Genomic DNA, 11,573 nt, shown 5'->3' on the forward strand with positions numbered 1-11,573 from the left:
AACTTTGTAGCGTTTGTCTTTAACTTTAGACAATGTGGAATAGCACTTGGGTTGATACATGATACTTCCGTTTCTTTCTGGTAAGGAGCTGATACTTTTGAGCTTTGACTTTAAATGAACTTTTTATTGATCAATAATTATACACTGTAGGCCTATTGATTAAGGAAAATGAGCACAAATAATTCTAAAAACGTCCAACCAGTGCAATCTACTGTGCACAAATATGCTGTGCAATGTACTTCGGGTGAAACATTTAAAACTCTTCGCAAGTTTTGTAACAAACATGAGGAGTAACATAAGAAAATTTAAGGGGAAATTTCAACAACAAAAAATATATATATTTTTTATTTGTGCCCCTTGAAATGTTCCAATAAGTAGAGATCAATTAATTGGTCAAAACAGAGGTGCCCTTTAACAAGGAGGAAATGCCATGGTGCCCTTGCCCTTTCAAAAACAAAGCATCGGGCCTATGCATAGAGCAAGGATGGGCCTTTGAACCATAGTAAACATTTAGGCTATATGTAGGCCTACAAGTACATGTACAACTCTGTCCTTGCTCTATGATGATACCCATAACCACACAAGTTCCATTTTGTTGTTTGACCTTTGAGCCCTACAGTATTTGCATATTGGGTTGACATGAGTCATAACATAACATCACACAGTCAGCAAGGCCATGTGGTCTGCCCTGATGAGGTCACCAGTAAAATAGTTGTTAAACTTTGGATTTTGCCTTGAGGTTGGAATGGGCTCCCTGCAGTTCACTGAGGCCAGCAAAAACACCCCATGGCCGACATTTTTTAACTGGACTCAACAAAGCTTGTTAGCACAAAATTTGTTCAACGTAATTAACACCAAAATGTCTTACTTTGTACAGATCTATGTACAAACAGGTTACCAACTGAAATTTTCTAATCCGTTTCTTTGGACCTTCCTCTGGCCCAAAGACGATTTTGTACAGCTGCTTATATGCAAAAAAAAGTTGCTAAGCACTATAAAAATATCCCAGAATATGGTTACCAGCCAAAATAAGTCATATATTGAGTAGTGTTGGTTCTGAAAAGAACTGGAGGTTAACGTCTCAAAGTTTCGATGCTATGATCGTATTCAGGAGAATGTCGGAATCTGTTGCTGGATGCTGCTTTTTTATGTACTGCCTTTTGGGGGATTAACTGGTATTGTAGACACCATGTAAGCAGCATCCATCAACAGAGTCCAGCATTCTCCTTAAGACAATCAGAGCATACTGTTCGAAACGTTGGATCTTTAACCACCATCTCTTTTCCGAACCAACACTACTCAAAAGAGATGGTGTTACTGCAGCTCTATGAACTTGAACCCTGGTACTTTACTTTGCAGAGGCAGAGTTCACAGATGTTCCAGCTGCAAAATGAAAATCTCAAGTGGATATTTTTTTATAGGATCACCAAGGACTCAAAAGTGCAAAGACAGCGGCCATTTTCCCCCCTCGTTTTTCTTAAAGGAACACGCTGCCTTGGATCGGTCAAGTCGGTCAAGTTGGTCAGTATAAAAAGCGTTTGTATAAAACCGTTTGTTATAAACTGCATATGGTTAGAAAGATGTTGTAAAAGTAGAATACAATGATCCACACAAACATGCCTCGAAATTGCATGGTTTACCTCGTCGACTAACACGGTCGGCCATTTATGGGAGTCAAATTTCCATAAATGGCCGACCATGTTAGTTCGCAAAGTAAAAGGAAAACCACATAATTTTGAGGCAAATTTATGTGGATCATTGTATTCTACTTTTAAAACATCTTTCTAACCCTATGCATTTTATAACAAACGGTTACAAACGTTTAAAGACCAACTTGTCCGGTCCAAGGCAACGTGTTCCTTTAACTCCATCTTACTTTTTTGCTTCCTCAAGATGACACAGATACTGGTAGGCAATGTTCTTCGTTCTCTGCTCATCCATCTCGGCTCCAGATGCCCGGTGAGGCATGTCTTCAGACTCATCTGGAAATACGGAGAGAAAAATTGAACGGGTAAACAGAGCCAACTTTCATCCGGAAACTGTTGCCAAGGCATTGGTACTTTTTAAAATAACTACTAGTCCAATTATGACAAAAAACATTGTGTGTACAGGGCTATTAAAGTTTCGTTTGTTTTTAGAGAAACACACAACATGTGTAAAAAGTTAAACTTGAATGCTTTTGTTTTTAAACCAGTATACCTGTGTATTTCTGTTGTATTGTCATTTAGCCTTGACTCTCACTATTTTTTTTTAAGGTTAAAATTCTCAAACATTAATGCAGATCTTTCACAAACCTCACTGTAGCCCAGAAAATCTAACATTGAAATTGTAAACAAACTACATCATGACTTGGTTTAGTCAATGTTACTATTGTTTAATATTGTTCTACACGATTTAACCTTGTATTTTGTAGACACAGGAACAGTGAAGGTGTTACACTGTGTACAAAACTATTTTTGAAGATTAAAGGCCTACGTGTATTACCGTAATGGGGAAAACATAAACTTCCTGTAGTTCAAATCATTGTCAGGTTGAATACGTGACTCTACCCTAATATTTACTACCTCCTTTTACTAACTACAACATATTTACACAACAAAAATGGAATATAAACACTTCATAAAAACAGGCCATTTTGCTCACAATGTTAAAACCATATGATTTCAAATTGTACAAACATTCAGTTTTAAACAGACGCATGAGGTAGTTTTGCTAGCATGTGGCACAATTCCTTTAATTACCTCTTCTCAAATGTCACTCCACACCAAAGTGTTTGGACTTTGGTGTGATGATGGAACTTGTGATTTAAAGGAGCTGGACACATTGGTAAGTGTCAAAAAGACCAGTATTCTCACTTGGAGTATCACTGTATCCAAAACTTGGGTCTCTGGCCTCAGTCCTTCTGAACCCTTCATTTAGAAGTAGTTTTTAAGACTTAATTTTGAGAAATAGTGCTTGTCAGGGAAAAATACATGCACAGCACAGTCATTCCTTTCCTGAAATTTTAAGAAAAACACTTTATGTTTGGCAAACTTAGTTTAAAAGAACGCCCATGATGTAAAATTTGTTTTAAAAATAAATATAGTTGTCAGTTTATAGACCAATTTTAAAGAGGTAAAAATACGTGTGTTGCTGCAGCCGAAACATGGAGAACTGCTGGCATTTTCTGTATTTCAGGCTTCCAATGGCCATGATAAATGTTTTCATTCAGACAGAAAATTATCTATTAACCAGATACAAACTGGAAAGACTATCGCCACGGGCAACACTCAGAGCTCATTATCTTTCTAGGTCTAGTGGGGTTGCAATTGTACTTTTAAAAGGTTCAACTAGACACGTATGGTACAACAAGCACACTGACTGTACTGCTGTACTGTGTCGTGCTTTGTGTGTCATGTTTTGTATGCAACTGGAAGTCCACACTGGGCCACCAGTATGGAATATACAATGTACATCAATTGAACACACCAGATTTCATACAACTCTGGTAAAAATTTGGTAAAAGTTTACAAAAGTTCCAACCGAAAAAGAAAGGTTTCCACAATTCCGCAGCCAATAATTTCCCTTGCCATTCGTATTATGCCCTTCGAAATATTCCAGTCCAAGATTTTATTTCCATCAAAGAGACCCTCTAACCAAGACCAAGGGCAAAATGATGCCTAAATAGAATCACCAGGCTAGAATGTGTTAAATTCAACTTGTGAACCTAAATAAAATCACCAGGCTAGAATGTGTTAAAGTCACCTGGAAATATAATTTGTTTTCTTTCAAACATAAGAGTATATGCTTACGAACAATAAAACAATTTTTTTAGTAATTGTTTGTCACAATTTATAAGTTTCAAAAATATATAAAGTTGTTTGGGGGGCTGACTCCACCTACCCCATTTGTGACGTCAATCGAGGCAGACTTTGCCTGCAATGCGTATAGTAAACACATGTGCAAAGTACATGTACGTCCAAGTCGTGAGTTGGTACATTTCAAAAAGTGTTTTTCTGCATTTAGCAGCAATACACCTGGTCGGCATTGCCGAAAAAAAAAACAATTTTTGTTGTTGTTGAAACGTACAAACTCAAGACTTGGTCCGTACATGTACTTTGCAATTGTGTTTACTCTACGCATTACAGGCAAAGTCTGCCTCGATTTACGTCACGAACAGCGCCCTCTCGGGTCGGGGTCTACTCTTAAATTTGTAAATAACATAAGAACTGATTGTTTAAAACCTTAGTTAACTGTTTATTCACATTACACTCATCAAAACACATATATTAGTGACAAAAGCTTTATTTTGAAAAAATACCACTTCCAGGTGACTTTAAATTCAACTTGTGAACCACAAGGATTTCTTGAGTTAGTGAAATTCTTGATGCGCTCTTGTAGTCATTGGAATTCCTTTACATTCCAGCACTTCCTAATAATTGAGATAACAGACAGCAACTATTTCCAGAGCACTCACCCTTGAAAGGGGTCCAAGTAAAAGAGAAAAAGAAGATGGAGTCAATTAAAGGATCAGAAAAGCTGGAAGCCGTCACCAATGAGTAAAATACTAAAAGAGTTTGATACCTTTTCCATGGTAAAAACTGCCTTGCTCTATGGTATTACCAAGGAGAAGGTTTGTTTATAAATCGACCATGGCGTCAAATGCAAATGCAGGCCCTATACTTAACTGAAGCAACATGATTAGTTGGTTAACCCTAGTCCTGGGCAGGGTTAAATTTAACCCGGATTAAGCCAGTTTTAGGTTAATTAATCTTTGGTATTTTAAGCCCTGAAAAGTATAGTGTGAATGCTCCACTTAATCCAGAGAATGTCCGTGTAAAATTTTCCCTTTACCAGATACATGGTGTGCCACTGCACATCATAATACATTTTAGGCTCCTCTGTATATATTGTTAGATTAAAGCTGTACACACAGACAAGTTAAACAGGTGCATGGTTAATGAAGCATGTCCTTGAAGATGAATGAATCATTTCAAGTAATACATCACAAAACTCCCAAAGGTACCTCACTAAGACCATGGACTAGGTGTGATTTTCTCATTACAAAAAGGATGTCAAATTTTGAAATAAAGAATGTCCTTGTTATACAATGTAGTATCTGCTGATCTGGGAGCTCAATTAATTTACAGGGCTTAGCCATGATCCAGGCATGATATTTAGTCCTGGCAGGGAAAAAGTATGAATATTTTATCAATACAAGGGCTGACCTACATACACATGGTGTAGTAGGCTTTAAAAGTCATTTTATTTTAGACTATTTAATCACAATTGCTCAGATTTTTCCGGGGGAAGAAAATTTGAAAGGACTGTTATTGTAATTTAAGAAGGATATCATGACTTATAGACCCCTTGAATGTGACGACACACACTCAAAAAGCACCCACACTGGGGTCAAAAAGCACCCACACTGGGGTCAAAAAGCACCCACACTGGGGTCAAAGGAGCACTAATGATTGGACGATAGCTGTTCTTCGTGCATGAAAACATGCGCATCAGTGTAGCATTTCGCGTTGTGCAAGGGGTCTATTGCTTAAAAACTTTTATAATAAGCAGATTATTTAATAATGACTGATTACATGATTTTCTACAATTTGGACTGTCGATTAAAAAGTTAACATTTGAATATTATACCTTTCAATTCAGTGTATTTTTGGGGTGGAGTTATTTAATAAAAGAATATTATAACAACTCATACTAAATGAGGAAATGAAAACAAAACAAAAATAAATGTAAACATTGCACTTATTAATTGTTTCTGTAATTTTAAAGTGTCCATTGAATCGAACAAATTTCTTGAATACAATATCAATTTCACCATTGGCAATCCGTTTGTCATTCTTAGTATCAATAATGGATAACTTTCCGTATGGCGCCACCACTTTTCCCCTCATTTTTACAAAAAGGGATATCTCTTTGAGGTAAATTAGATACTATATTATTTCATATCGAATGAAAAAGTGGTGGCGCCATACGGAAACTTTTCCTCAATAATTCTAACTGTCATTGTGTAAGTCTAATATAAGTTTTGATAGTAATAAAAGAAACGTTAATTACTAACTACTGTTTGTTCAATATAAATTTTATCAATATCACAATACCCTATCTAACAATCCAATTTACATGCTAAGCAATAACATAAAATAACTGATAGTGCCAAGTATTGCCATTTGAAAATGCTTGACTTTAAAAAGCAAGAAACTTCTAAAAGTTCTAGATCTACTTCGAAATTTACATGTCAAATCAAATACAACACACATGTTAATTTGTTTATTCTTAAAAATGTAATGAAGGGCCCAAATGGAAACCAGTTATGTTTTACTGATTTGGCTTTATACCATTACCCTGGTAAATATAGGAAATAAATAACTACACTCATAAATTACGTTGTACAAAAATGTATTGTATTTACAGTCTGTATTGATTGTAATATTACATTAGGAATTAACATCACTCATTTTTTAGGTCAATACTTTTGCGTGACTTACGATCATACTCCGTGCTGACTCTTCCATCAGCATCATCTGTCGAGCCATTGAGCCCATTGGGCACACCATCTTCGGTGCTTGCCATCTTCAGTCTAGCATTTACAGTTTAAGAAACTGTAGAGAACCGAGAAAATATCAGAGGAATTGGAATGTACGGCAGGCTTGCCTCCCCCTACGCGCTGTCCACCAGCAATAGCCTGCAAATACGAAGCACCAAGAACACAGTTTTCCGCACTTGACCGACTGCAAACTTCTGTCTACTTCTCTTCAGTCTGTGCGTTATTTATTCACCAAAGATGCCCAGTCACTACAGATTCAAACGATTCATCACTTCCTCCTAAACATCCAAGAGGTATCCAACACTGAAATTTCTCAAAATTGGGAAATTTTGAGAGCCCAAATCGTCAGAAAAGTTTAGCTTATTATAATGCAGGTGGTTTTAAACGTTGACTGCATTGGACTGCTGCCAAACCCATTTCTAACGTTGACGTTGTAATGTAGTGCGCGCCCGTGGGTTTGATTGACTTTCCCTACTGGCACATGGTATCCAGTCTTGCCGTTGAAAGAGTGTGCAACTTTTACAGGGTACCATCTTTGTATTCGAGTCGCTAAAAAACTGCTGAAAAGTCAAAATGGGTGAAAGAGGGCGCACTTATAACTTTTCCTTCTATTAACTTTTCAGATTCCAGAAGTTTATGGGTGGGTCCCTTTTTATAGATGGGCGTGATTCTTGACAAGAGTTTAGAATCGGGGAAGAACTTTTGTGTTTAATGGCAATGATGCATAGTTGGCAACATTTTATTAAAATAATGTCAAGACTTGCAATAACCAGAACTGACACTATTAAAGCCTAAGCGATCTGTGTTTTGTTTGTTTTTCTTCTGTCTTTTTTTGCATGAAAACTATGTTTCATTAATTTTCATAATTGTCTGTGTTAAAGTATTTCCAGATTTCTTTGTTTCTTTGTATCTATATTTCTAAATGTGTACATGCTGAGCACCGCGATAGCCTACTGCATCTGACCTGACCGCATGGTGGCAGCGCTATGGTCCTGCTTTATACCAAACATTTTCTTCTCAAAAGTTGTAGAAATAATGCTTGTTTTAGCCTTTGAAAAGTTTCCACCAGTGAAACTTGAATGTTGTTTTTTTTAACATCGTGGAGTCCTCCATTGCTTCTCTCCACCCAGGGGTAAATGGGGACCTGTGAGGGCAGAGGTGGTTCTTGTGATTGATTTAGCCGAGTAGCGCATATTAATCAGTGTTGTAGGTCTCCCCCTCGAGCCTTCAGGTCTCCCCCTCGGTCTTGGTCTCGAACTGTTGGGTCTCGACTACAACACTGATATTAATGCTGCACACGCTGCTCCCCAGCAGCGAGCTGAGATGGTTTAAGGAGTGATTTAAGGCCCAGTGACCAGGGCTAATAATGTGAAGCACTTTGGGAAGCCCTCCGGGTGTGAAAAGCGCTATATAAAAACGGAATATTATTATTATTATTAATATTATTATTATTATTATGTACAAACAACACTCAACATCACCAAACACAAGGCCACAAACAAAATCAGTTCATCATAAGTGAAACAAGCAAATAAAACACAGCTGACACAGGGAGTTTTATGATACACATTAATCAGTAATGTTTAAAAAGCAAAACATAATAAAATAAGAAACATCATAATATACAATCCACCAGACTTGGGCCCAGTGGCGAATTATATCAAATTGTTGTTTAATTAATACACACATTCCAGATGCTACACCCTAAAACTACCAATTTTTGTTTAAAAAATAAAGGAATAAATGTCTTCATGTGAGCCAGAATACAAAGCATTGTATTTATAAGTTTTTTTTAGGTAACTCTTTTAGCACATGTTTTGGTGAAATACTGTCAACTAAGTACATAATAAATTTTTCTCATATTTTGTTTTGTTCTTTTGAACAATATTACACACCATTACAATAACGTACTAAAGTGCCTCTTTTTAAAACAATAACAAGTAATATAAAGACTCTCATTATTTCCTTTTTTTTCTTTTTTTTTTTTTTTAATTATCTGATTTTTTTCCTTTCTGTTTTTTTTTTCCCAATCTTTTTTTTTCTGCTTTACAATACATAAATTCTCTCTAAATAAACAAGTCTCTAATAAAGGCATTTAATCTGGCTTAAATATCTACAAATGTTGCCAAATAAAATGGACAATTCGTATTGGCCACGTCACTTTAAAAACATATTTGCAGGAGATATAATATATTTACACACAGCATAGCAATTAGTTTTTAAAAGTTACTTGTAAGCAAAGAGCAGCAAGTTGTGCTATAGGATTGTACCAGCACTGAAAAAAGGTGAAGTTCGTTTTCTTGGACAACTACAAGCAAAGTAGGCCTACAATCCGATCAAGAACTACTTTCATTAAGCCGCACAGAACTTAAAACTCCAAAATCAGAGAAAATACTTGCGGAGTAGAAACAGATTGACCCTTATTTGACCAGAGCAGTTTGATTGACAGGGATTTTGTTTCGCTTCAGATGAAATCTAACATCAAGTCACAAAAATTTAAATACATTGAAAAAAAAAAAACCATTGAAGCAATTGACTTGAATTTAAAGGATCTATATATAACTTTTGTAGGACAAAAAACACAATGTCCACAGATTTACACTAAACTTACACAGTTTGAAGATAATGATAGTAGAAAGCTTCCCTGAAATATTACGTGCTGAGGTGCTGTAGTTTTTGGAAAATTAGTAAAACAATGTCATGAAAATAATTTTCGTCTCATGAGACGAAAATTATTTTAATCATTTACAAATGTATATTCATGACATTGTTTTACTAATTTCTCAAAAACTACAGCACCTCAGTAAGTAATATTTGAAGGGAAGCTTTCCACTATCATTATCCTCAAACCCTGTAAGTTAAATGTAAATCTATGGACATTTTGAAAAGGTACCCAAATCCTTTAAAGTGAAATATGTAAATGATAAGACTTCCAATGTAAAGTCTGCACACGCCCCGACTTTAGCATAAACAGAGGGTGTGTATTAAGTGCCCAACAATTAAAGTAGCCACACTATTTTGGAGGTTCAAGGAAATAATTAAACAAGCAGCACATAAGTAGTAGAAGAAGCATAGATTGAAGATGTACAGCCCTGTTTGATTATGCGAACTTAATTATATCTTTTTTTAAATGTTGGTTTGGATATATGAGTAAGGGAAGAACAATCAAGGTACTTTCCACTATACACTTACTGCTTTTCCATTTCACTTCAGCCCGGTTCATATTTCCTGCGAATGCGATATTTGAAATTATCTTCAAATTTAATACCAGAAATGTCAAACTTTCCTTTCCCTTTTTCAAACATTTTTAAATGTGTTGAAACTGCTTCAGCTACATGAGCAGTTCTAAGACATTTTACTGTGGAAAAAAAAAAAATTATTTCACCTTTTACACTCTTAATTAATACTCAAATTTGAAAAGAGAGACAAATTGCACAATTATTTTTTTTGGGACAGACCAAAACCGAAACATAAAATGTTGTTAAAGCTATTGTGTAACATTGGTTACTGAGACTGTTGAACAGTTTAGGCACACATTGAAAACAAGAAAACCAGTTTTTGCCAATCCTATCCTGCCAGTATTACAATAAAGATGGAGTTGGAATAAATACAAAATTTATAATGAACTAGCACTAAGCATTTCAAATGGCCATGTTAGCCTTTTTTTTTTATAGAATTTATCACCAAATTAGACTTCAGTCTCTATTTTTTTTTCCTGATGCGAAACTTTCTTTTTGGAGCAAAACTTTCACATATCAGTCTGAGAAAAAAAATACACAATCAGCCAATCATTTCAACATTGTCTCTTCTATGCATTTTTATTAATGACTTGACCAATATCAATCTTTTAGAAGCACACTAAATAGAAAAAACCCTCTGAAAGCAGATCACCGAATGATGTCAGAATCTTGTTAACAGGTGAGCAAACTTTTGGGCAGAGACAAAAAGCCATGATTAGCATGGTTTAGAAAAATGTTTGACAAAAGTACATTACAAAAGTATTCAAAGCAGATGCCCACTGATTGAAGTAAAGAGAAACAGCAAACACAAATACATGAAAAAAAAAGTTGCTAAAGCTTGAAAAATCTACCAAAAAAAACAACAAAATTACTTCATCAAATACTGCATCTCATAAAAATTCAAAATGTATAGATTTTCCACAACAAAGGTTGAGCTATACTGGCGTAATAATTACAATAAAGTTTGTACAATTCCTATACAATTTTTTTTATTCAATAGATATTTGATATTCTACATTATCTTTTATACACATGAATCTGAAAATTATTGAAAATACATATCTGCTCTGTGGCCTGACGTGTAACGGATTTCCTGTTGCACAATACAAAACTTTGTCATATTTCATGTGATCAAAATTCTCGTATTGGACTACAGGTGTTTGATTTGTATATTTAATCTCTGTGGACTCTTTGACGCAAAAAAACTGTGGTAGATTTTTTTCTCTCTCATACCATAACAGCTTTTAGAGAGAAAAATATTTCATACTTACTCCAACTTATAAGTTTTACCAGTTTGCACAGATAACATTTAGAGAATTTCTTTATGCAAACTTCCTATAGGATAGATACAGCATGATAGCTAGCTTTGGTAACTGTATTGTGATAGTATTACCTTTATCCTGATTGGGATACATAGATTCCAATCAGGGTAAAGCTATGCCCCAACTGGGGAAGGAAGCTTCCAATCAGGGTTGAGATATATCTCAATTGGGATAAACAAAATCTTCCAATCAAGTGGATTCATATCCCAATTGAGATAGTAAGCTTCTAACAGTTATATCCCAAATGGGATAGGAGGCTTCTAATCAGTTATAGCCCAATTTGGATAGAAAGATTCCAAGGGTATAGATAATTATAAGTTATCACACAAGCGCGAGTGGAATACGGAAAAATATAGCGCTTCTGCGTCCCATATCCAATGAGGCCAAAGGCCGAGTTGGATATGGGACGCAGACGCGCTATAATTCCGTATTTCCACGAGCGCGCGTGTGATAACGTATCTGTCTTCA

General features: G+C 35.6%; 1 protein-coding gene across 5 annotated transcripts in view; it reads right to left on the minus strand.

Moving 5' to 3' along the window:
• Nucleotides 1-6,994, minus strand: part of LOC117295251 (ras GTPase-activating-like protein IQGAP1) — a 65,638-nt gene extending 58,644 nt beyond the window's left edge. For 4 of the 5 annotated variants that reach the window (XM_033777790.1, XM_033777793.1, XM_033777788.1 and 1 more), the window contains exons 1-2: nucleotides 6,486-6,994; nucleotides 1,877-1,982 (exon numbers count right to left, since the gene is read on the minus strand). In XM_033777790.1, the coding sequence (XP_033633681.1) occupies nucleotides 1,877-1,982; nucleotides 6,486-6,570 (191 nt within the window). In that variant the 5' untranslated portion in view covers nucleotides 6,571-6,994. Of the gene's footprint in view, nucleotides 1-1,876; nucleotides 1,983-6,485 lie in introns of those variants that run through there. The other variant, XM_033777794.1, reaches the window with a different exon arrangement.
• Between the last annotated feature and the right edge of the window lie 4,579 nt (nucleotides 6,995-11,573).

This window comes from Asterias rubens, chromosome 10, assembly GCF_902459465.1.
Source record: "Asterias rubens chromosome 10, eAstRub1.3, whole genome shotgun sequence".
In the NCBI taxonomy this organism is placed as follows: Eukaryota; Metazoa; Echinodermata; class Asteroidea; order Forcipulatida; family Asteriidae; genus Asterias; species Asterias rubens.